We start from the raw sequence: 25,858 nt of genomic DNA, 5'->3' as shown, positions 1-25,858 counted from the left end.
GATCCTTTCCTCTGATCCCACTGGTCTTCCAAGTACTCCTGCAGCGTCTCATGTGCAGTTGTGCATGTGGAGTCAGGAAGATACAGGAGGCCATCGATCCCAGTAGAGAAGACACCGTCCTCACTGTTGTAGATGGAGTCGTCATAAGAGCCTGAGCCTTCCGAAGGAGAGAAAATTGTCACTCTTCTGAAGGAGACACGCTTGCGGACAGCGTATTGATGGAGGCTCCCAAGTACTGTATGCATTGGACCGGAGTCGGGACAGACTTGGCCATATTGATGTGCAACCCCAGCTTGTTCAAGAGAACACACGTCTTCTGGAAGTGTGCTCGCGCTTCCGAGAAGGAGGATGCCTTCATCAACCAATCGTCCAGGTACGGGTAGACAAACACCTTGTTCTTCCTCAGGTGTGCTGCTACCACCGCCATGCACTTCGAGAATGTTCTCGGCACGGACTTCAGTCCGAATGGGAGTACTGAGTATTGATAATGATTGGTGCCGACTTGGAACCGCAGGAACTTCCTGTGTTTGTGTGCAATGGGCAAATGGAAGTAAGCATCCTGTAGGTCTATAGCACATAGCCAGTCTCCCTATTGCAACTGAGGATAAATCTGATGCAACGACAGCATGCAAAACTTTTCCCTGCGAATCCACTTGTTTGCCTGTCGCAAGTCCAGAATGGGCCTGAACTCGTTCTTGTCCTTCTTGCGAACCAGGAAGAACCGGGAGTACAGACCTCTTCCTCTCTGGGACAGAGGTACGTCTTCTATCGCCCTTTTCCTTAACAGGATATCGGCCTCCGCCTGAAGCTCGCGCAGCTGAAACTGCGAGCTGACCGGAGGGATCGCTGGAGGCGGGCTTGTGAACCGAAGACTGTATCCATTGCAAACAATATTCAGCACCCACTTGTCCTGAGTAATTTTTCCCCACTCTGCCAGAAAAAATTGAATGCTTCCCCCTACCGGAGTTGGTAACAGATCCGGGGGAAGTAGGTTCCTAGGGCCTAGACACAGCCTGGCCCTTGGGCGCCGGAGCCAACTGCTGGCCTCCTCTGCCCTTCTGGCGCTTCTGGAACGGCTTACGGAACTGTTGTTGATGTTGCGACTGTCCCGAAGCCTGGCCACGTCCTCTGCCTTGCCCACCGAACCGCCGTTGGAAAGGGCGGTACGTCTTCTTCGTCTCTTTAGGCTTCTCCAGGCCCACAGCCGTAAGCGTCTCGGCCTCCGCCTTCATGCGGGCCATCTCAGAAGAGGGTCTCGCCGGAGAATGGCAGGTTGGCTACCCTCTGCTGTGCGTCCGGTTTCAGGGACGTAAGACGGAGCCAGGCGTGACGTCGTTGGTTGACTCCATGGCAAAACCCATGAGCAGCCAACAGGGAAGAGTCCGCTGCAGCGCTGATAGTCTGGTTCGCCAACAGCATCCCTTCATTCAGCACTTCCTGGAAGTCCTCACGCTTCTCGCGAGGTAAGTGCTCCGTAAATCGCTCGAGGGAGTCCCAGAGGGCGCGGTCGTATCGGCCCAACGGCGCCGTGGCACTCGCAGCTTTCATGGAGGTAGCGGATGTTCCACAGACTTTCCTCCCTGCCGAATCCATGCATCTGGACTCCTTATCCGGGGGAACCGTGGATGACGGAGTGGTGGCATGTTGTTTGCGGGCCGCCGTCACAATTACAGAGTCCGGAGGGGGTTCCGCTCTCAGAAAGGCCGGATCCGAATCGGGAGCCCAGTACTTTTTCAGCAACCTCGATGGAGCCGCCTTCGTCACCGCAGGGGTGAGAAAAAGGGCCATAGTCGGTTCCTCCAGGCCCGGCACCAGAGGTAGGAGAGGACGAGACAGGTGTTTTTGATGCAATGTCTCAAAAATGACTGAAGTTTTAGGAGTAGGCACCGTCAAGGATATACCCAACTTCGCAGCGCCCCTTATAAGGACATCATGGAACGCCACCAGGTCATCAATCGGGGACACCCTCGTGTCCGGTGACTCCGACAAGGTAGGAGAATAGTCCCTGGTACCAGAGGACCTTGTGTGGGAGCGAGATTCGCGCCTCCTATGGCGGCGTCTCGACCTCGTGGACGATCTGTGTCGCGATCTCTTCTCCCTTCTCCCAGGGCGAGAGCGAGTCCTGCCAGCCCGTGGCCGCTCCACCGGTTTCCGTGGTGGGGTCTTCCTTGGCTCCTCTCGGGGTTTAGGTTTTGGGGTCCCCTTATGAGGTACAGGCAAAGACGGCAGCGAAGTGGAACTCGGCGGAGGAACCTTCGGCTGCGGGGCGGGCCCATGCAGAGGAACTGGTGGCGGTGGGTCGCCTGATGGAAGTGGAGGGTTGGGTGGAGGATCCTCTTTAGGAACAGGTGGAGGTGGCGACCGAGGCCGAGATGGCGTGTACACCTCCGAGTACAACGAGCCCGGTGACCCCTTAGGCGAAGGGGGCGGAGATCCAGCCCCTTCAGCACTTGAACGCTTCCTCTTGCGCCCTCCACTAGAAGCAGTCTGACTTCTGGGACCAGAATCCCTCTTGCGCCGTTTTGGAGAGGCAGAACGACTCCTAGACGCCGACCTCTTTCTTCTCGACGCTGAGCGTCGTTTTTCTGGCGTCGAACGTCGCCTCCGCGACTCCGGCGTCGAACGCCGCCTCCGCGACGTCGACCTCTTCCTCGACGTCGAACGCCGACCCCTCGACGTCGACCTCTTCCTCCGTGACGTCGTACGCCGCCTCCGCGACGTCGAACGTTCCTTCCTCGACGACGAGCGTTGATTCCTCCGTCTTGACGCTCTCGACATCGAGGAGCCTCTCGACGTCGACCGGTGCTTCGTCGGCGACCGGCGGTGTCGCCTCGACAGCGAGCGCTGATGCTTGTCACTTCGTCTCCGACGTCGATAGGAAGACCTTGACGTCGACGATGACGTCGACGGTGGCTTCGACGGCTACCTCTCCAGGCCCTTCAACGTCGAGCCGTCACGCCGTCTCGACCCGGAGCCCCGGGGAGAAGGGGAACACACCGCTGTCATCCCTCTCGACGTAGTCGTCGATGCAATCGACGTCGACGTAGACCGGGACCGTTTGCTGGACTTCCTGCCTCTGGGGAGCCCCCCAGAGGCCTCAGCAGAGGGAACCTTCCCAGCCTGCCCAGACCCACCTGCAGCCTGCAGATGCCTCTCCTCAAGGCCAGAAAGCCTGATCTTCATCCTGTCCCTCAGAGTCCGAGCAGTAAACTGCTGGCAGATGACACAGTCCTCAGGGACATGATCTTCTGGGAGGCAGACGAAGCAGACATCATGGGGATCACTCTTGGCCTTCTTCTTCCCACATGCTGGAAACTTATCAAAAAGGCCAGGCATTTTAGAGCACTAAGACGCCTGAAACAGCACACAAAAGAGAAAGAGAACACCAAGAAAGTAAACTGAAACACTTTTAAAACACAAAAGTGCCAAAATATCCAATAAACCCTTGAAACAAGGGAGAGCTCAATGCCAAGGTCCTGTAAGCAGGAGCCGGAAAAAAGAACTGAAAGTAGAGGGACCTGCTATGCATTCTGGGATACTGGGAGAAAGTTCTAGAAGGCTCTCTTAAAGGCACAGTATCCTATTTAAGCCACATAATGGCAGCCTATGGGGCTTGTCTGTCCATGCCTTCCTCTCTATCATTCCAGAGTCTTTTTAATGGTGGAGGCAAGTTTCTCTATGGTAGAAACTGGGCTGGCTGTATTATGTGTGGTGTTATTTGGTGGAATTTCTAGTTGAAGTACTGGACAGTGTGGCCTGTGGATATAGGCTGCATTATTTGTCTTTAAATTCTCTCTTAAGCGTCTTTGCAGTTTCTGCATGATTTTGACAACTTAAGAGATTATTTTTGATTGCCGGGGTCCACGCACATGGGCGGGACTGTAAACTAGATTATGACTACACACAGAGATCCCCTACTACAGAACTATGCTGCTATGCCCTGCAGTACTCCTTCACTGTTTCACCTGTTACACTAATAAAATTAAACCAAGTTGGAAAGCAGTAATGTGGACCTGGTAAAGTAGTGGTAAATGCCATTACCTCTATAAGGTCATGCCCAGTAGCCTTTACCAGCTCCTTAATCCCAAAAATGACTTCTCTCAGCTTATCACTCCAGGGTTTTGATGTTCTACTTATGACTCAAAGTTGACACAAGTGCTACTTAAACACCCAAAATAAATAGGTATTATAACGGTTCGCCCTCAATCTTTGTGAAACTGCAAAGTTTTCTCCGCTAAATGTTTTTTTAAACCGCATTCTTCATACATTTGATGAAGTCTGAGACAGCTAAAAGCACAAGTTACTACTTGTGTAACAATATATCTGTAAGTGACATTAGTTAGTGATAGATTCCTTACCTTAGAATATCCCCAGGCGTCAGACTGGATCCGGAAAGTTTTGCGTAGCAGTACCCTTGCGCGTCGGTAGGCGTCGTCTGCAGCTCCGCGTCCGTCGTGGGCGCCGTGATGACGTCGTCGGAGTACTTAGACGCCGCCTCCGCGTGCTGGCGTCAGTTCTTAGCCACAGCTTTTCTGCGCCAGAAGCGCAGAGCTATGACAAAAACCGACACTGGTGCCAAGAAACTAGGGCCCTGAAAGAGGGTGACCTTAACCCTAGATATCAGTTCGCAGAACGGGGAGGATGGGTGGGTCGGTAAGGAATCTATCACTAACTAATGTCCTTACCTTAGAATAGATACCCTAGCAATACCATCCCCGTGGTGGTGGGTCTGCGAACCAATATTTACACCAGAAAGTCCTGGAGAACGGAACAGCCGAAGTAACCGTCCCTCCGGACTTGACTGTCCAGGCAGTAGTGCCTTGCAAACGTGTGCAACGAGGCCCACGTAGCTGCCTGGCAAATGTCCTGCAAGGGCACACCTCGGCCCAAGGCAGTTGTAGTGACCGTGGCTGGAGTGGAATGAGCCCTCAACCCAACAGGGGGTTCCTTCTTAGCCAAGGAGTAACACGCCTGGATGCACATGATAATCCATCGAGAGATGGTCCGTTTGTGCACCGCTTTCCCTTTCTTAGCGCCCGCGTGCCCAACAAAGAGTCGATCATCCACCCGGAACTGGCGTGTGCGATCCAGATAGAACGAGAGCGCACGTTTTGGGTCCAGACGGTGGAGCCTCTCCTCCGCTCTCGAGGGGTGCGGAGGCGGAAAGAAGGTGGGCAATGTGATGGCTGCCCGTCCGCGCAGCGGGCGGGCGCGCCGGCGGCGCGCCGGAGGCGCGCCAGAGGCAAGCCCGTCTGCGCCCGTCCGCGCCGGGACCGGGCCTAGGGCCACAACCCCTGGCCCTCCTCTCTCATACAACCGGAGCACTCTGCTGGAGATTGGTCCCTCCTACGCCCCTCTCTGTACTAAATACGATCTCTCCATAATGTCACCAGAGATGCAAATACAATGCCAACATTGTAATACTACACTCGCGTTTACGAATCCAACCAGCCCAGTTCAAAACCTAGGATCTGATAAAGACACTCAAGTGACCATGGCGCTTATTAATGCGCGTTCCCTGAGCAAGCACTGCCAGGAAATAGCCGATCTCATCAATGATCTCAATTTAGATGTTCTTTACATCACAGAGACCTGGTCAGATGAGGCATCTGCCCCAGACTATGTTACGGCGGTTCCCTCAGGCTTTAGTGCCTATCGCCAGGACAGGCCCAAAGGGAAAGGTGGTGGGCTAGCCATCATTGCGCGAGACCATTTGGAAGTTCGCTTCGCGCCTATACCCACTACCTCATGCGAAGCCATGCATTTTAATATAAAGCTGTCCCCGACTTACAACTTCTAGGGAGTGCTCCTCTATAGGCCCCCTGGGAACAGAACTGCGTTCCTTGATAATCTTAGTAATTTTACTGAGTCTATAGTGACAGAAGAGTCTACCACAATCTTAGGCGACTTCAACTTCTATCTGGAGCAAAGCAGCGATAAGGACACTATCTCCCTTATATCCGACCTAGAAATAATGGGCCTCAGCCAATTGGTCACGACCCCCACCCATCAAGCAGGTCATACGCTAGATGGAATTTTTTCTAACGTGGAAGGTTTGTGCATAGCCTCAGTTCTCCCCATGACATGGACTGATCACTCAGTCATTCTTAGCCACCTTACTATTAAAGCCTCGTCGAGAAAAAAGGCTGCTCACATGAATAGTGGCACTTTTAAAGCATGGAAGGACATCAACTCCAATGACCTTACGATGCTGTTAAACAACACCATCCCGGATCTATCCACTGATCCCAATACTGCCACCAACCAATTTCAGACATGGTTGGCTGAAGCCACCACTCAGTTGGCACCTACCAAATCTCTGTCAAAAAACAGAAATTTGCCTAAAGCTCAGTGGTATACTAAAGAACTGAAAATTCAAAACCAATTAACTAGGAATAGAGAACGGCATTGGCGAAGAACTTATGATAGCGAAAATAAGGAAAAATATAAACAAGCTCTTGCTTCCTATAAAGCTATGATAGTAGCTGCAAAAAAAACACTATTTCACCACCAATATAGAGACCGCGAAAAATTCCAGCAGACAGCTATATAACATTGCTAAAACCCTTTCTGGAAATACCCCGGATCTCAACCCCCCCCCCATCACAAGTACTATGTGATGCCTTATCTAAGTTCTTTTTCACGAAGGTCAATGACATTTACCAAGCTTTTAATTCAGACCCCGCCAGCAGTCCTGCCACGTCCTCAATGATCACACCGAAAAACACCATGACCAATTTTAAACCCCTCACCACCGACCAAATTAAGGGTATAGTAAAATCGATCAAAGCTGGGTCAGCTCTGGATCCCTGCCCAACCTCGGTAATTGCAACCGTACCAGACACAGTCATTCCCATTATCACACATGTCTGTAATACTATACTGACATCTGGAATCTATCCTGCTTCACTAAAAATCACGCTGATAAAACCCCTGCTAAAAAAGCCTGGTCTAGATAAAGGTGAATTAACAAACTATCGCCCTATTGCAAGCCTCCCTTTTCTAGCAAAAGTCACCGAAAAGGCCATGAACCAGCAACTCTCGGAATTCATTGAGAGTCACAATCTGCTGGATGATACACAGTTCAGTTTCCACAAACACCACGGAACGGAAACCGCTCTCATCAAGGCAGCTGACGACATAAGAACCATCCGTGATCAGGGAGGTACAGCATTGCTTGTCCTTCTGGATCTTTCAGCTGCCTTCGACACGGTCGACCATAAGATCTTGGTCGACCGTGTCGAAAGGATGGGTATTCAGCTAACTGCCAAGGATCTTCTTGCCTCTTTTCTGGCCAACAGAACCCAGGCAGTCACCATGGGCCTTTTCCAATCAGCGGAACTGTCGTTGCCGTGTGGGGTCCCTCAAAGCTCATCCCTCAGTCCGACACTATTTAATATCTATGTGTCGGACCTTGCTAGTGTCATCAAAGCACACGGGATGAGCCTCACCTCATACGCTGACGACACCCAGCTGGTCTTGGCCATAAAGGGCGATGGACAGGAGGTAGCAGAAAGATTCCAAAGGGGGATGATTGCTATCGGTGAGTGGATGGCAAGAAATTGCCTGAAGCTCAATTCCGATAAAACGGAAGTGGTCATCTTTGGTAACCTTCAGCCAGCCTGGTCGGCAGCTTGGTGGCCATCGGTTCTTGGTGTCCCTCCTACCCCCACCTTTAAGGTTAGAAACCTAGGAGTGACATTTGATGACAAGCTATGTTTCATGGCCCATGCAAACAAGGTGGCAGCTAACGCCCATTTTAAGCTCAAAGTAATAAAAAAGATCATTCCTTACTTACCAGATTCAGCAGCCAAGACGTTAGTCACCTCCTTGGTCCTGACATCGTTGGATTACTGCAACGGTCTTCTGCTTAATGTACAAAGCAGAGTCACGAAAAAGCTTCAGACTGTGCAGAACGCAGCGGCACGCGTGCTATCCAAAAAAACCAAGTTTACTCCCATCTCGGACACCCTGAAAGATTACCACTGGCTAACCATTCAAAATAGGGCTAAATTCAAAGCATTATGCATAGTTTATAAGACCCTGCAAGATCAAGGACCGCGCTTCCTCAAAAAACTACTAATTCCTTATAACCCGTCTAGAACACTTCGGTCCTCCTCACTGAACCAACTTGTGGTTCAACTAAGTAGAACAGTCTCATGGGGTGATCGCCGCTTTTCTATCGCAGCCCCTAAAATCTGGAACTCCTTACCGAACCACATTAAAATAAGTTCCACGCTCCTCCAGTTCAGAAAGAAACTGAAGACGTGGTTATTCAACCAGTAAACCCAGATACCAATCTGCTGATCAGGGATACACAGCATTGCATACCAGCGCCGAGACGCCTACGGGTATTTGCACGCGCTCTATAAATATCATTAAATAAATAAATGGGCTGCCCAATGTGGAAGGCCGTGACCACCTTAGGCAAGAAGGAGGGCCTAGTCCTCAAAACAACCTTGTCCGGATGGACTGAAAGGAAAGGAGGTTTACAGGATAGAGCCTGGAGCTCACTCACTCTCCTGGCAGAGGTGATGGCTACCAGGAAGGCAGTCTTCAAAGAAAGAAGGCGAAGAGGACAGTTGTGAAGTGGCTCAAAGGGAGCGCACATCAGAAATGTTTGAACCAGGTTCAAGTCCCACTGAGGCATCACGAAGGGAACAGGAGGAAAGGTATGAGTGATGCCCTTCAGGAAACGATTTACGATAGGGGACTTGAACAAAGAAGGTTGGTCAGGCAGCCTCAGAAAGGCTGAAAGGGCCGAAAGATAGCCCTTGATAGTGCCCAGAGCAGAGCCCTGCTGGGCAAGAGAAAGAAGGAAGAGAAGAACTTCAGAGAGATGGGCATTGAGGGGATCCACAGCCTTTGCTGTGCACCATGCCACAAATCTGTTCCACCTGCAGGCGTATACCGTCTTTGTGGAGGGACGCCTGGCTGCCAGAATGATGTTGCAAACTTCAGGAGGCAAGTCAAATGGCCTCAACTGTCGCTGCTCAATCTCCAAGCATGGAGGTGGAGACTGGACAGGTTCGGGTGGAGGACCGTCCCCTGCTGCGACAGAAGGTCCTCCTGAAGAGGCAGACGAACCGGGGGATCGACTGACATACTGAGTAGCTCGGGATACCAGTACCTTCGTGCCCAGTCCGGAGCCACAAGGATGACTTGTGCCCGGTCGCGCTTGATCTTCTTCAGCACTCTGGACAGAAGAGGTATAGGCGGAAAGGCGTACAACAGACCGCAGCTCCACTCGCCGCGAAAAGCGTCTCTGAGCGAGTGCCGCCTTGGAAATTCCAACGCGCAGAACTGATGACATTGTGCGTTCTCTTCGGTGGCGAATAGATCTAACCAAGGCTCTCCCCATCGCAGAAAGAGGCCTTGCGCCATGTCCGAGTGCAGACGCCATTCGTGATCCATCGAGCACCCACGGCTGAGTTTGTCCGCCCTGGCGTTCAGAGAACCTGCCAGGTGTTGAACCACCAGAGTCACGCCCTGATGTTCCAGCCATTGCCAGAGGCGCAGAGCCTCCTGACAAAGGGTCCACGACCCCACCCCGCTCTGTTTGTTGCAGTACCACATGGTGGTGGTGTTGTCCGTGAACACCTGCACTGCACTCCCTCGGACAGACGGGAGGAATGCTTTCAGTGCCAGACGAATCGCCCGCAGCTCCAACAGATTGATATGGAGCCGGGACTCCGCCGGAGACCAGAGTCCTCTGATCTCCGCCTCTCCCAAGTGGCCTCCCCAGCCCTGGAGGGACGCGTCCGTCACAACTACGTGCTCCGGTTGGGGAAGGGAGAGGGATCTGCCGTTGACCCAATCGCGGTCCGTGAGCCACCACTGCAGCTGTCTCGCAGTGCCCTCCGAGATTAGGACATGGTCGGACAGGTTGCCCCGGTGCTGGGCCCACTGAAACTTCAGGTCCCACTGCAGAGCCCGCATCCGCCACCGTGCGTGATGCACCAGAAGGATGCAGGAGGCCATCAGCCCCAGAAGCCGCAGCGTCAACCTGACCGAAACCCGGGATAACGGCCCGAAGATCGGAATCAGAGCCTGTATATCCCGAACCCGCTGTTCGGGCGGGTAAACCCGAAACTGCGCCGAGTCGAGAACCGCTCCGATGAAAAGGAGCTTCTGAGAGGGGCACAGGTGTGACTTCGGCACATTGATGGAAAATCCCAGCAAGTGCAGGAGATCCGCCGTAGTCTGGAGGTGGCTGACGACTGCCTGGGGCGAGCCCGCCTTCAGCAACCAGTCGTCGAGGTAGGGGAAGACTGAGACCCTTAAGCTGCGCAGATGAGCTGCGACCACCGCCATCACCTTCGTGAAAACCCGTGGGGCGCTGGTAAGGCCGAAGGGGAGCGCGGTAAACTGAAAGTCCTCGAGGCCTACCGTGAACCGCAGGTAACGCCGGTGGGCCGGCAGGACGGGGATGTGGAAATATGCGTCCTGCAAGTCCAACGCTACCATCCAGTCTCCTGGGTCTAGGGCAGCCAAGACCTGAGCCAGTGTCAGCATTTTGAACTTCTCCTTCCGGAGGAAGCCGTTGACGTTCCTCAGATCCAAGATAGGGCGTAGGCCCCCTTTGCCCTTCTTGGGTACCAGGAAGTAGTGGGAGTAGCAACCACGTCCTACTTCTGGCCCAGGAACGCGCTCGATGGCCCCCTTGGCCAAGAGGGCCGAAACTTCCTCCTGCAGGAGCCGCAAGTGATCCCCCGATACGTGGTGGTGTTACGGTGGCATAGCTTGAGGGGTCGTCTCGAAGGGGAGGGAGTAGGCCCTTCGGACGATCTGCAGCACCCACCTGTCCGAAGTGACTGTGCGCCAGTGAGAGAGGTGATGGCGAACCCTGCCTCCCACTGGCGTCACATGGGCCGAAAAGCACGGACTAGGAGGGTTTAGAGGCGGATGCTGCGGGGGCAGGTGTGGACTGGCTCCGCTTGTTTCCCCGACCGCCTCCACGGCGGTTTCCACGGCCGCCGCCGCCGCCGCCGCGCTGGGCGACAGTTTGTGGCGAGTGGCTGGCGGCACGTGTGGGGGCGCCCCTTCCTTGGCCACGAAAGGAGCGAAAGGCACCCATTTGCTGGCGCGGGCCGAGAGGCCCAAGGACTTGGCCGTAGCCCTGGAGTCCTTAAAGCGCTCAAGCGCGTGGTCTGCCTTGTCGCTAAAGAGGCGACGGCCATCGAACGGCATGTCCATGAGTGTATTTTGGACATCTGCCGAGAAGTTGACGGATCTCAGCCAGGCGTGGCATCGTATTGCCACCGTCGTAGCCATCGCTCTGCCCAGCGAGTCAGTAGTATCCAGGCCGCACCTGATTGAATACTTCGCTGCGTCCCGGCCCTCCACTAGGGCTTGGCCGAGTTTGGCCCGTACCTCCAACGGACACTCTGGCAGCACTTCTGCCACCGTTTCCCACAGAGAGTGGGTGTAACGGCCCAAGAGGCATGGGGTGTTGGAAGACCGCAGTCCCAAGGCAAGGGATGAGAAGACCTTCTTGCCATAGTTCTCGTACCGCTTGGATTCCCTGTCTGGCGGGGCCGACAGGAAGGCCGTCTGGGAGTTAGAGGCCTGGATAACCAGACTCTCGGGGGTGGGGTGGGTGGACAGGAAACATGGGTCGCCCGGGGCCGGGCGGTGGCGTCTGCCACGTTCCTATCTACAGGCGAACCTGTAGCGGGCCTGGACCAAGTGCCCAAAAGAACGTCCGTCAAGGCCTCGTTAAACGGCAGCAGAGGCTCCATGGAGCATGACTGCGGCTTAAGGACCTCAGTGAGGAGGTTAGTCCTCACGGCCGCGACGGGGAGCTCAAGTCCCAAGGCCTTGGCCGCCCTCATCAACACCACACTATAAGTAGCACCCTCCTCCGAAGCCACGGCAGGAGGAGAGACAAATCCAGCGTCTGGAGAGGTGTCCAGGCCACTGGCCTCCCCAAGGTCTCCTGTCCAGTCCATGTTAGACTGGCATTCCCTTGCCAGAGGGTCCTCAGACCCCTCCCAATTCTGCTCTTCCCCCATCTCCTGAGATTCAGGGTCATAAGTGAATGAGGTCGGTTCATAGAAAGTAAAATCTCCGAACGGCGTCGAGAGCGGCGCCGATAGGCGTCGTCCCGACGTCGGAACCGATTGAGTGGAGGCATCGGGGACGGCGCCGCCAGAGGACGACGGCAGAGGGGACACCACACGGACCGACGCCGGGGGGTCGTAAGGTCCACCGGTGACGATCCATCGCCTGAGGAGGATCCAGCGGCGCCCTGCGGCGCAGGGCCCGAAGGCGCCGACGACGCCGGGGCCGCTGTACCCTGTGGCGCCGGGCCCGAGGGCACCGGCGGTGTCAGGATCGTGGAGCCCTGCGGCGCCGGGCCCGAAGGCGCCGGCGGCGTCGAGGCCGAAGCACCAGACGGCGTCGGGGTCGTAGCCCCCGACCCACTAGGGCCCCCAGACGGGTTCACTGGGCCCGAAGGCGCCGCGGAACCCGTCAGAGGAGAAAGGGACCTCATGGCCATGAGGAAACGCTCGATCTCCTCCGGCGTCGCGTTCAGCCCAGGGACCGGGGGGTATGGGGCCAAACGCGGCGCCCGCGACTCCCGAGGAGCCGCGTGGGCAGTGTCACCCGAACCCCCGGCCGCATCGCGCGAGCGTCGGGGGGGAGTCAGAAGAGCGATGATGTCTCTTCGACTTCTTATGCTTTCTTACCTGACGACTTGGACCCGGAGGAGTGGCGCCGACTCCCGGAGCTGTGACGGCTCCGTCCCCGCGACCTGTCCCTCGACCTCCCGTGGGACCGGGAACTCACACGGCGCAGGCCGACTGGCGGATTTCGAGTCGCCTGCGGGACCGCTCCCGCCTGGCCTTCCTCGAAAGGGCCCGACAGACGGAGCAGGCCTCGTCGTCATGGTCGACGCCCAAACACATCAGGCACAAGCGGTGGGGATCCGTGACAGACATGGTACGGTCGCACTCGTCGCAATGCTTGAATCCGGGCATCCCTGACGGCACCGTCGGAGTCGTAAGACTTCGAAATGGATCAAAAGATCTCAAAGTTTAGTCAAAAAGTGACTAGGGAACTGCTCTTTCCAGATCTGCGCTGGCTGGCGCGGAAAAAAGAAGAACCGACGCCAGCACGCGGAGGCGGCGTCTAAGTACTCCGACGACGTCATCACGGCGCCCACGACGCCGACGACGGACGCAGAGCCGCAGACGACACCTACCGACGCGCAAGGGTACTGCTACGCAAAACTTTCCGGATCCAGTCTGACGCCTGGGTATATTCTAAGGTAAGGAATCTATCACGAACGTGTCTCTTTCAGATAATAAATAGTAGAAGAGGAACCTTGTAAACTTCTTTTAACAAGACAATTATCTGACAGAAACATGCTTTGCGAGAAACCTTTTCAGCAAACTCTTTTTGAAGGAACTTAAGCCAAAAGGCAATCTTTTTAAACTTTTACCAACTTCATTAAATTTGTAAAGAAACATTTGTTTTCATCAACCCATTCCTGGGCTCCAAAGCATGCCAAATAGAACAGTTAATTGAGCGGTACAGGAGCAGCTTATACAGTATTTAAGGAAAGTGAGGAATGCCTCAGACAAGAAAACCAGTACTGGCTGAAGACATGCATAGATAAGATAATTGCATGCATATGGTGTCACTGGGCAACATTAAGCTTTTTGTGCAGCATGATTGTGCTCTTGCTTGCTTGCTTCTTTTGCGATGTAAAATGGCCCATTACTTTACCTATCTCTGGAGGACATTACACCAGAATAGAGGAAGGTAGGCTTGGCTTTGAAAGCACGGCTAGCTATATTTCTGATGTAGTATTTATCAAGGATGATACAAACTAACAAATAAATTATAGTCTAACTTGACTTAACAGAAAATGTGCAACTTGAAACAAGGTCAATGGTAGTTTATGGTTTAAGTACAATATTGCTATGTAGCAGCGAAAATAAGCAGGGCTTCATGTTTTTAGGTGTATAGCTTCTCAGTTTTTTAGATTTAGTGGCTGATTTAGAACTCCGCAACAGGCAACTCCTTCACAACGAATAATGGGACTCCTGTCCACTGAAATATAAATCACATTACTATGGAATTTATATATTGGGGGATGGGATATCTGTCAAAGTTGTGACGGAGTAAATCATCCGCCAAATTCTAAATCAGGCCCTAACTTTCACAGTGAAGAACCTGTGATTACCCATTACATTAATTTAAATAAATTGAGACTGTCTGCAGCCTTTTAGTATGGGCAAGTTTTAAGACTGAAAACAAGTTTACCAGGTGAGGCTTCTGTTTATACTGAAAGTTAAAGAAATTCTCACCTTCTGTGTTTCAATGTGCTTTTCAAGAATTTCTTGCTTCTTTTTTCTAACATCTTGCTGAAGTCTGAATGCTTCCTGTCGGGTAAAGAGAAATAGGATTTTCACACTTGCTCTCGATAAATAATCAACAATAATTGCCTTACCACTGGCCTGTAAAGCTTGACATGGTCAACTCGCCAAACAACATAATCAAGTTGCTACCTGCTTGTTGATACCAACCTCACATCCAGATGAAACACAAGATCTTATCTAATATATAATTTAACTTAAAGGAGTGGAAGTGTCATGCTAAGAGACAATAAAGGAGGGCTGTCATGTCTGAATAGTGTTAGAATGAAGATGATAAACCCATATGCAACATCTACTGGGAGCAGGCAAAATTTGGTAACTTGCTAGGGACCCATCCTTTCAAACAAATAGACATGGGTGCACAAGATCATATTGCTGGTAATGTAGGACACGGGCTCAAATAACGTGGAGTGCATTACATAGCATTGCAAGGTCAAACTAATCTGCGTGAATCTAAACTTTGTCAACTCTTGAAGACAAGAACTTTAAATCCTTTAAATGAATGTTTACATCCTCAATGTTTCAATGCTCAGGAACAATACATTTAAGGGTCAGGTAAATCCTTAGGGAATATGAACAATTGTTACTTACCTGTAAACAGGTGGTTCTCCAGTATTGGTGTCTTTCATAGATTCACATGCTTGAATAGTCCCCGTCGTCGAAGTGGGAGTCCCATGGTAAATAAAATAGCAATAACATTCCAATAACATATGCATGTAAATACATAACAAATGAAATAATAGTAGTAATTACATAATAAAGACTCAAAAACAATTCCTACACAGGAATACATGAGAGAGAAAAAACACTTGTAACATATTTCCGTTATTATGTTAGTCCAAACTACAGCCAATCAGGCGCCAGCACCCTTCCAGAACCTTCTCCACAGAGCTCAGACCCTCAGATTTTCGTAGCACAAGAGTGACAAAAGAGTCGATGAGGAGAAACGATCCTCTGAGGGGAGGAGGGTGGGTCGCATGTGAATCTATAAAAGATACCAATACTGGAGAACCACCTGTTTACAGGTAAGTAACAATTTTTCTTCTCCAGTATTAGGGTGACTTTCATAGATTCACATGCTTGAATAGAATAGAGAGCAGTAACATCCGAAGAGGTCCGATTGCTATGCAACAGCATGGAGAAAACCAAAGAGACAGTAATAATATAGTCATGTAAGTACTGATAGCAATCATATAAAACCATAGTGGAGGAGGGAAGACAGAGGCTCACCTTAGTTAAAAAGATGACGAAGTACTGCCTGTCCCACTGCTGTATCCACCTCGTTGATGGCATCCAAGCAGTAGTGCTTCGTGAGCGTGTGCCGGTTGGACCACGTGGCTGCTCGGCATATCTGATGAAGCGGCACACCAGCAAACAGGGTGGTAGAGGATGACATTGCCCTCGTGGAATGAGCCCTCACCGAAGATTGTAGAGGCTTGCCGGCCTGCTGATGGCAGAAGACAATGGCTGAAGAAATCCAACGTGCAATAGTTGGCTTGGTAACAGGGCGCCCTTTACACATGCGTCCGTAGGCAATGAACAGTTGATCGGACCTGCGAAAAGGGGCAGTCCTGCTGATGTAAAATTTAAGGCATCGTTTGATGTCCAAAGAGTGCAATCGTTGCTCTGACGGAGATTGAGGATCGGCAAAGAAAGTCTTTAAGAAAACAGGCTCATTTAGATGGAAATCCGTAGGCACCTTCGGCAGGAAAGTTGGGTTGGTGTGAAGCACCAAACAGTCAGGTTTGAATTGGAGAAAAGGAGGTTTAACAGTAAAAGCATGAAGATCACTCACAAGACGAGATGATGTCAGAGCAAGGAGAAGGGCTACCTTCCAGGTCAGAAACTTTAAGTCCGCCCTATGGTTAGGTTCGAATAGCGCCTTCATTAGTTGGGCTAAAACGACATTGAGATGCCAAGTGGGAGGAGGACGCAGAAGAGGTGGGAACATCTGGAACAGTCCTTGGAAAAACTGATGAATAACTCTGGAAGAGCAGAGAGAGGAGGAGCCATCCTGCCGGAAACGAGAGATTGCCGCCAAGAAAACTCTCAAAGTAGCATGGGAAAGCCCAGATTGAGCCAGGTCCAAAAAGAACGGAAGTAGTTGCTCCGGAGTGGAATGGATAGGATGGATATTCATAGCCACGCACCAATGGCATATCCTCTTCCATTTGAGCTTGTAAGTCTTAATGGTAGACGGAGTTAGAATGTCTCTGCATTCCGGAAAGATATTTAACTGCGCGAATTCAAGGTGCTCCGGTTCCAGGCCGACAATTGTAGAGAGGAGGGGTTCCGATGGCAAATTTGACCCTTGTCCAGGATTGGCTCTTGAGGTTCGTAATCAACAGGTAGGGAGGAGGATTTCTGGTCCGTTCAGTTCCCCAGTCTCAGTAATCAAATAATCATGTGAGAGAATGGACACTTGTAACTATATGACCATAGGTTAGATTGAATCACCCTCATAAACGCTGTTAATTGTGTGGTGTATATCTTTTTTCCGCCCCACATACGTGTTAAGGCATTATCATTTTTTGGGGGGGGGTGCCCCTTTGTCTCTGGACACTACTATCTAAACCAGAGGTTGCCTCGGATTGAGGCAGGCATACAGCACTAATTTGGACACCCAATGATAATGCCTTAACGTATATGTGGGGCGGAAAAAAGATATACACCGCACAATTAACATAGCGTTTATGAGGGTGATTCAATCCAACCTATGGTCATATAGTTACAAGTATCCATTGGCTCTTGAGGTACCTGATGAGGTCTCGCAAATCCAGAATCGGTCGCCAATCGCCAATCTTGCGTCTTCTTGAGTATTAGGAGGAAACGGGAATAGAAACCCTTTCCTTTAGGGAACTTCTTCGATGGCACCTTTCTGAATTAGAAGACAAACTTAATGGAAATGCTCCTTGAGGTGGGGAGGAGGCGGGCCAGACGGTGGAATGGGAGGAGGAATCTTGATGAACTCTAGAGCATGGCCCTTTTTCACAATGTCCAGAACCCAGCGGTCCGAGGTAATGGAGGACCACTGAGAAAAGAACAGAGACTTGACCTCCAACACTGGGGGGGATACACAAGTCATTGACGTTTGGGAGTGGATCCTCTATACGAGGATTTTTCCCTGTAGGATTTGGACGACTGCTGTCGGGAGGACTGCTGTTGGTTGGAAGAGTAACGTTGGTTACCTTGATGGTAGGAGCGATATTGAGTGTTTCCTCCACGAAAAGTTGAGGAGGTGCCGCGTACGCGTGCACCCCGAAATGGCTGCTTCCGAAATTGTAAAATCCCCATTGAGCAAGCAGTATCAGTGTCCTTTTTAATGGACTGCAAGGCCTCGTCTATGTGCGCTCCAAAAAGCGACTCACCGTGGTACGGCATATCCAGGATCTTGGATTGGACTTCTTGGCGGAAAGAGGTGGACCGTAACCAACCCTGCCTTAGCAAGACCGCTGCACCAGCAAGCTGACGAAAGCCAGTGCACGCAATGTTATCTGCGCAATCAATGATTTCCTCCGATGTCCTCGCTCTGTCCTGCAGGATCTTTAAAGCTTCAGCCTTGGAAACGTCAGGGATGAGGTTCACCAGGGCAGACAAGTCCGACCACATCTGGCGGTCGTCGCGGCCTAGGATGGCTAAAGCATTAGCCGCCCTCACCGTAGTGGATGCCATAGTGGAGAATTTGCGTCCAATAGCGTCCAGGCGACCACCCTCCCTATCTGGAGGAGCTGAAATTGGAGATACCGGATTACGGGAACGACGTTGTGCAGCTTGAGTGACCACTGAGTCAGGCTTTGGATTAGCGACAAGGCACGCTGGAGATCCTACAGGCGCCTTGTATTTTTTCTCAAGGCGTGGCAGTTGAGCTGGCAGTGAATTTGGAGTTTGCATGAGCTTCACCCCTTCAGTCCATATAAAGTCTATAATGAGTATAGTGTGGACTTGTGTGAATGGCTGATTTTTAAAATCATAGAGGAAACAGTCCTTCTCCCTCTGGACTCTAGGCAACTTGAAGTGCTGGGCCGCTCTGTGAGAAGTTGGCCTGGTATATGATGTTCACTATTCTAGTGAACACCTTGCACCAGTCCAAACAACCCTTATGGTGATGGTTGTAAAGTCAACCTTATAGACCAGCTATCCTACAGGTAGCGTGGAGAGAACAGTCTTAGGCTAAAAGACTCTTGAGGGCGTGTAAAGCCAGCTGTTTTACCATATGTAACCCCTTCGATACCAAATAAAGACATCACACAGGATATATACAAAATATATATGTATTTATTTACCAACACACTCCTCTGAACTCTTTATGAGGTCAGAGGTCAAAGCACATAACAAAGCTACTCTCAGAAATACTTTAATTAGCACAATTTACAGTTAGGCCCTAGGGGCGCGTAAAACCATATACTAAGTAAGTGGTATAAGTACCACGTCACGAAAAAAGGAAAGGCCTAGGGAATCGCTGGGGCTACACTATCTGAACCTTAGTTTAGATGTAGGAGGCCCACAGGCGGCAAGTGCAGTCCCTGTACACTCACGCGAGAGTCAATACAAAGTCAACGGGAATTTCGAAGTTAGATAAAGAAGGATTTAGGACACTTCCGGTCTAGCTAGGAGGAAACAACTAAAAACCTAGACACTTGGATAGTCAATACCCTTGGGAGCACCAAAGTACTTGCGTTACCTCACCCACAGGAAGCGGGTGCATAGGTGTGAAGATGTGTCGGGTTTCACCGTTGAAGCCTTTTGAGCCTTGGAGAAAAGATGCTGCAGGCGACCAGGAGGAAATCGTCCGGGTGGATCGAGGATGAAGAGGACCTGAAAGCAGAGGGGACAGAGTCTGGGTCACTAGCCAGTGACAGGGTGGAACCAGGAAGGAACAAGACTATGTCGAGGAGCAATCCGGTGCTGTCTTGAAGCTCGTATTTGCAGCCACGCAGACCAGGAGGCGTCAACGACGACCAGGTGCTGGAGAGGAGCTGTCCCACGAAGGTTCTCACGGATGGAGGGGTCGACTGCCGGATGGGAGTCAACGAGCCTTGGCAAAGGTAATCCACACAGGATTCAAAGAAGGCTTCAGGTACAGACTAGCAAAATCTGAGGTGCCTCACCTTTGCAGGGAGGCAAGGGCCAGTCTGGAGCAACCAGACCAGCTGGGTGATTCAAAAGGATTGTCGTCACAGAGGCTACTAGCCAACGGGCCGGCAACCGGACAACGCGTCGAGCAGAACACAAGCAGAAGGGCCCCACGCAGAACTCGTGGAGTGTGGAGGGCTGATCTTCGGTGCAGGTGGAGCTCGGGTTCGAGGTTTCTCAGTCCCCAGTGTACAGCTTAGAGGATGCCTCAGGAGCTGCACGGGTAGCAAGTTGCAGGCTTTTCAAGATGTCCTGCCCCACGTGTCTCGTCGCCTCCACGGATCTCAGCTACGCTGCAGAAGTGAAGAGAGGGTCGAAGAGGTCTGGAAGTCTGTATCTTGTCAGGCTCTGTGCTCGGGTTCCGGCGGGAACGGGGACAAAGCAAGCCGTTGATTTGCTGGATGGTGCCTGGTTGCCCAGGGTAGTCACTCCTTTGCCACAAGGGAGAATCTTCAGTCTTCAGAAGAATGTCGAAGGTCCACAGTTTCGTGTCAAGTTTCAGTCAGGATCTAATCTAAAGTCTAAGGACACAGCTCCTACTTTTATACAACTAAAAGGGGCTGGATTAGTTTCTAGGTCCCTCCTAAGGGTGGGACCAGGCAGGGGGGTGGTTACACCCCTATCCTTTATTCAGTTTTGCGCCAGAGCTGGGGCTGGAGTGCCCCAGCAACCGGTTTGAACTGGGGTATGCATGAAGCACCTAGTGTGCTCCAGGCAGTGTCTCAACCTATTCAGCCCTCCCTGTCCCAATACACATCCTCCCGTCTGGGGTGGTGCTTGTAGGAAGGTGGATACCTGGCTATGGTTGCCCTCAACTTTTTGCCTGGTGTTTTGCTGGTTTTCCAACTTAGTTGGCCTGGGACCCTGCCAATCAGGACCCCAGGCCTACTGCTCTCTCTCTAATTGGATTCCATGTACCTTAGGTACTGGGCCACCTTATCAGACCCTGTAACTCAGGGCATAGGTGTACCCAGGGCCTACCAGGGGCTGAAGCATGTATTATGCCACCCCTGGATGGCCATCTAAATCTGACACAACTGGCTGCACGACAGCTGGGGCAAGGTGGTGTAATCACCCTTTGCTTTAGATATAGTATACCTATATCTAACCCTAAAAATGGACACACAGATTCCTATCAGTCACTCCTATGGCAGGCCTTGACAATCCTGAAGGCAGAGTGCTTGGAATCGTGTGAGATGGTGCTCTGGCATGAGCTGAGCCCGTTTGCAGCTTGCAGAACCAAGTCCTAATAGCTGTTCCATGATAACGCATACCATATACTCTTAAGTGCATTATAATCCTCGCGGTTAAATGCTATCTCTGGTATCGCTTTATCAAAACATGTCGAGTAAGGTGTCATACGAATTGGAATACTAACCCCTCGCCAATTCTGGCGACGGGGTTAGCATTCCACCCTTCTAGAGGGACACGACATGTATGTAACTGTGAACCCCGGTTAAAGTTAATACCACAAAATGGATGCTGCCACCACAGACACGAGTCTGACCCCCTGCAGCTGGGAGTCCTTCCAGCGAGGGGAGCTTGGACAAAGGGTTTCCTGTCAGGGGCAGTGCTAGCACCATCCCAGACAGGGTTTTGTGTATCCTGGGTAGGCAGGGCTTTTCAGGAATGTGACTGCAAGTGGCACCCCGGTGCTCACTACGCATCTGCCGGCTAGAACCAGTTCCAGGGGCACACCAGCCCCTGGCCTGGGGAAAGTCCGGCATGGGAGAGGGGTGTAACCACCCCCCTTCCTGGTCCCACCCCTAGGGCAGGACCTAGTCGCGTACCCACCCCTTTCTTTAGGATAAAGGCAGGAGCGGGGACCCTTCCAAATTAGATCATCTTTGATTCAAAAAACTACTTTCTACGAAAGGAACTCTCGACTCTTCTCAAGATTTCTCCTTTGTGGCTAAGGAGTAGTCACCCTGCACCCGCAGGCACCATCTAAGAACTCAGCGGTTTGCTGCAAGTCCTTCCTCCGGAATCCGACTGAGCAGCTCGACGAGACCCGGCTTCCCTGGCACCTCTGACCTCTACCTACCTCTACAGCTAAGCTGAGAACCGTAGGTGCGACGAGACCTCGAGGGACCGGCCATCATCAGAACTGCACGACTTCTATCCAGCACGACCGCCGAGGGATCCTCTGGTGAGTGCTTTGGGGTCCGAGAAGCCCCGACCCTGAGCAGCTCCAGCACCGAAGTCCAGCCCCCCAGCATCCACGAGATCTGCGTGGGGCCCTTCTGCTTTTTGGCTGCTCACCGCGTTGTCTGGCTACTAGCCCGCTGGCTTGTGGCCTTCCCGACGACGATCAACGACGACAACACTGCTGGTCTGGTTGCTCCAGACTGGCCCTTGCTCCCTTCCAAAAGAGGAGCACCCCGGACCCTCCTGGTTCACTCCAGACGCCATTTTAGGTCCACCGCGTGGGCTTGAATTTGCCAAGACTTGTTGCCCCAATCCTGGGTCCAGCGACGTCGACAGCATCAACCATCGTGGGACAGCTCGCACCTCCATCCAGGTCGCCGACAACGCCTCCTGGTCCGTGAGACTGCAGAGCCCAGCGTCGCCCACTCACCTGGTCGAGGTGACTACCATCCAGTGCCATCCTGGTGCCCATCTGATCACTGGCTAGTGATTAAGAACTTGGTCCCCTCTGCTTTCAGGGGTCATCCATCTTCGATCCAGGCTTGGATCACTTCGAACAATCTTCACTGGTCGCCTGCCAGCAACTCTTTCTTCAGGCTCCTGGTTCGTCAACGAGGATTCCCGACGTCTTTGCAGACCTATGCAGCCGCAGCCCCTGGGCTAGGTAACTTCGGCATTTCGGTGCCCCAGCATAGCCTCACTATCCAAGGGTCCAGATCCTCTGTCGTTTTCGACCTACCTTATCGGGTTTGCCCGAGAACACTAACTTTGCTTTTGCTAGCTCCCATAGACTTTGTCCCGCATCCCGCGTGAGAGTGCACACTCTGCACCCGAGTCCCCTAGGCCTCCTACTAGTAATCTGAAGGTTCGGTAATGTAGTCCTAGCGATTCCAAAGCCTATTAGTACAGTACTTACCTGCTAGTAATTTCGCATTCCACTTTCATAGTAAATGGTTTTTCGTGCCCCTCGGGCATTTGTGTAAATTGTGCAACTTAAAGTATTTTCGTAAGAGTTTTGTTGTGTGCTTAGTACCCTGTCCTCATAAAGAGTACAGGGCTGTTGTGAACTAAATAAATACACTGTTTATTTTCATAACACTTGTGTGGTGTCCTTTCACTTGGTGTTGAAGGGGTATATGTGATGGTATAACAGCTGGCTTAACACGCCCTCTAGAGTTTAGCCCGAAGACTGCTCGTATCCACGCTACTAGGATAGCTGGTCTATAAGGTTGACTTACAACCAATCACCATAAGGGTTGTTTGGACTGATACAAAGTGCTCACTAGAATAGTGAACATTATATATCAGGCCAACTTCTCACATCGGTGAGCAGCGGTTGGGATTTGAGCTTGCTGTTTTACCACACGTATCCTAAGAATATCTTTGTGAAAGATCACATAAGTTAAGGTACATATAACTTAGCTTAGAATACTCTGAGTTCTACTGAACCAGCTGTTGTAGTTTAACAAGGCTTAGCACACCTTGACTACAACTCTTAGCAAGGGATCAGTAGAGCAGCAGGAGGTCAGACTTGTGTTGGTGGCAGCAGCATCTATTTTGTGACGCTGGGGCTCTATTAACTTTAACCGGGATCATTGGACTTAACATGTGGAGAAGTGTGGCTCAATGGTTAGAGCGGCAGACCCTGAAGCAGAGGTCTAGCCCGGGGCCAGGGTTCAATTCCCGCCTCGGTGGGTCTTGGGCTCAATTTCCGCTGACCTGATCATTCTCGCCTCGGTGCCTATTCTAATCATGGGTCCCACTCTGCAATTCTGGTCAATAGCTTGCTTAATCTCCACAACGGCCCCAACAACGCTAGGATGCCTGGCTTCACCTTGGGGGTGCCCAGGAGTGGGCCCTTCACAGGGAAAGGCCAGGAAGAGTTCCACAGCGGTATGCGTACAAGCGTCTGAGATACCCCTTCGGGGGTCGATTCGATGCTCTATACAAATACTACTACATTTACATTTACATTCTCCCTCTAGAAGAGTGGAATGCTACCACCGTCGCCAGAATTGGCGAGGGGGTAGTATTCCAAAGCGTATGACACCTTACACGACATGTTTGGATAAAGCCAAACCAAAGTTAGCATTAACCGCGAGGGTTATAATGCACTTAAAAGTTTATGGTATGGCAATATCATAGAACAGCTATAAGGACATGGTTCCGAAAGCTGCAGACAGGCTCAACTCATGCTAGAGCACCATCTCACACATAACCAAGCACTCTGCCTCCAGGATTGTTAAGGCCTGCCATAGGAGTGACTTATAGGTTACTATTTGTGGAGAAGTGTGGCTCACGGTGTAGAGCAGACAGACCCGGAAGCTGAGGTCAGACCCGGGACCAGGGTTCAATTCCCGACGCGGCAGGGTCTTGAGCTCAAATGTCCACGGACTCGATAATTCTCGCTTCGGTGCCTACTCTAATCATGGGTTCTCACTCTGCAACTCTGGGCATTAAGCTTGCTTAATCTCCACAACGGCCCCCCTGCGGCAGGATGCCTGGCTTTCACCTTGGGGATGCCCTGTAGGGGCTATCTCACAGGGAAAAAGCCAGGACGGGTTCCCAAGGCAAGCACCGGGAAACCTTTGGGTAGCTGTGCGCTCAATAAATGCAATAATAATAATAATAATAATAATGTGTCTATATGTAAGTAGGTATAGGAATACTACACCTAAGCAAGGGGTGATTACACGACCTTGCCCCGGCTGAGTGATCAGCCAGTTGTGTCTATTTAAGTGGCCAGCCAGGGGTGGCATAATACATGCTGCAGCCTCTGGTAGGCCTTGGTTACACCTAGGGGCTGACAAGGTGAACCAATTCCAAATTGTGGATGTACCTAGAGTACATGGTGTAAATTTAGAGAGAGTGCATCTGTGCTGTGGGTCTGATTAGCAGGCCCACAGCCATTTCTAAGTCGAAAACCAGTAAAGCATAGCAAAAAGTGGGGGTGACCATAGGAAGCAGACCCTACTCTACTACACGCTGATGGAAACTCGCAATGTCCACCGGAGGTGAATCCCCGGGCTCTACCGGAGGAGGGGAAGGCATCTGGATTTGGTAGTCGTCATCATCATCATCATCATCATGGACTTCACCATCTTCCCGTTCCGGAATGACGTCATCATCAACAGGGTACACCGTAGTGTGGATCTTCACTGACGTCTGAACCTGTGGTGAAAGCGTTGGTGGCAAGGGTGGCGGAACAGGGACAGGAGCCGCCGCAGCCGCAGGCACATGAGGCATAGGCGTACTCTGCAGAGAAGGCAGGAAACGCAGGTTGTAGTCATCCAACATATGTTGGAGATTTGAGATGAGCGACAAAGGCAGTGCCGCAGTTGGAACTTGTATAGAGCGTTCTTCTGCCTGAGAATACTGGTCGTCGTCATCATCATCACTGTAATCCTGGCACTTAATAATCAAATCCGAAGGACTGCCTGCCACTCTGAAAGAATCACCCACATCATTATCAGAGTCAGAATCCTGCTCAGAGCCATGGCGAACATGGGCGAAGGAGGCTGCGGATCTGGAATGGATAGTTGGTCAACTGGCCGATGACTAGGATGGTGCAAGGGGTCGGCGGTGGAAGAGCCAGACCCAGTGGAAGACAAAGGAACCAAAGGCAATGAGGCAAACGATGAAGGAACCGCCGTCCACGGTGCCGTCGACGGTGCCGACGACGATGCTGGCAGAGGCATCGACAAAGTTGTTGCAGAAAGATCGACCGTCGACGGAGCCGCCATCGACGGAACCATCGTAGACGGTAAGGTCGTCGACGTAGTCGTCGGCGATGATGAAGCCGCCGATGTCGACGCAGCCCTCGTCGCCGGGACAGACGACGAAGAAGACTTCCTGTGAGCTTTCGTCGACGAGGACTTCGCTGACGATGAAGCAGATTTCTGTGTCTACGACGAGGCAATAGGAATCGTCGACGAGACAGTCTTGAAGCTAAGCGATACCCTAGTGGACAGGGACGACGTCGACGTAGCCCCCGTCGACGATCCGGACTCGTATGATCTCGTCGTCGGGACGATCGGCGACGCTCCGGTCGCTGATGAAACATGTTTTGGAGCAGAAGACGCCTGAGAGCCAGCTCTCGTGAGAGTAGAGGTAGTAGGAGGTAGTGAAGACACCGCAGGAGTCACAGACATGGAAAGTTTCTTACTTTTTAAAAAAGGTGAAGGCATATC

The 25,858-nt window shown here is 51.8% G+C and overlaps 1 protein-coding gene across 2 annotated transcripts in view; it reads right to left on the bottom strand.

The window, feature by feature from the left end:
* Window positions 1-25,858, bottom strand: part of LOC147698192 (RNA-binding protein 26-like) — a 1,163,085-nt gene that overhangs the window by 328,474 nt on the left and 808,753 nt on the right. For both annotated transcript variants that reach the window (XM_086934819.1, XM_086934820.1), the window contains one exon: window positions 14,319-14,393. In XM_086934819.1, coding sequence (XP_086790945.1) covers window positions 14,319-14,393 — 75 coding nt within the window. The remainder of the gene's footprint in view (window positions 1-14,318; window positions 14,394-25,858) is intronic.

Source organism: Lissotriton vulgaris, chromosome 8 (assembly GCF_964263255.1).
Source record: "Lissotriton vulgaris chromosome 8, aLisVul1.2, whole genome shotgun sequence".
Lineage (NCBI taxonomy): Eukaryota > Metazoa > Chordata > Amphibia > Caudata > Salamandridae > Lissotriton > Lissotriton vulgaris.
Note: the sequence above shows the minus strand (reverse complement) of the source record. Positions and strands in the feature narration are given on the sequence as shown.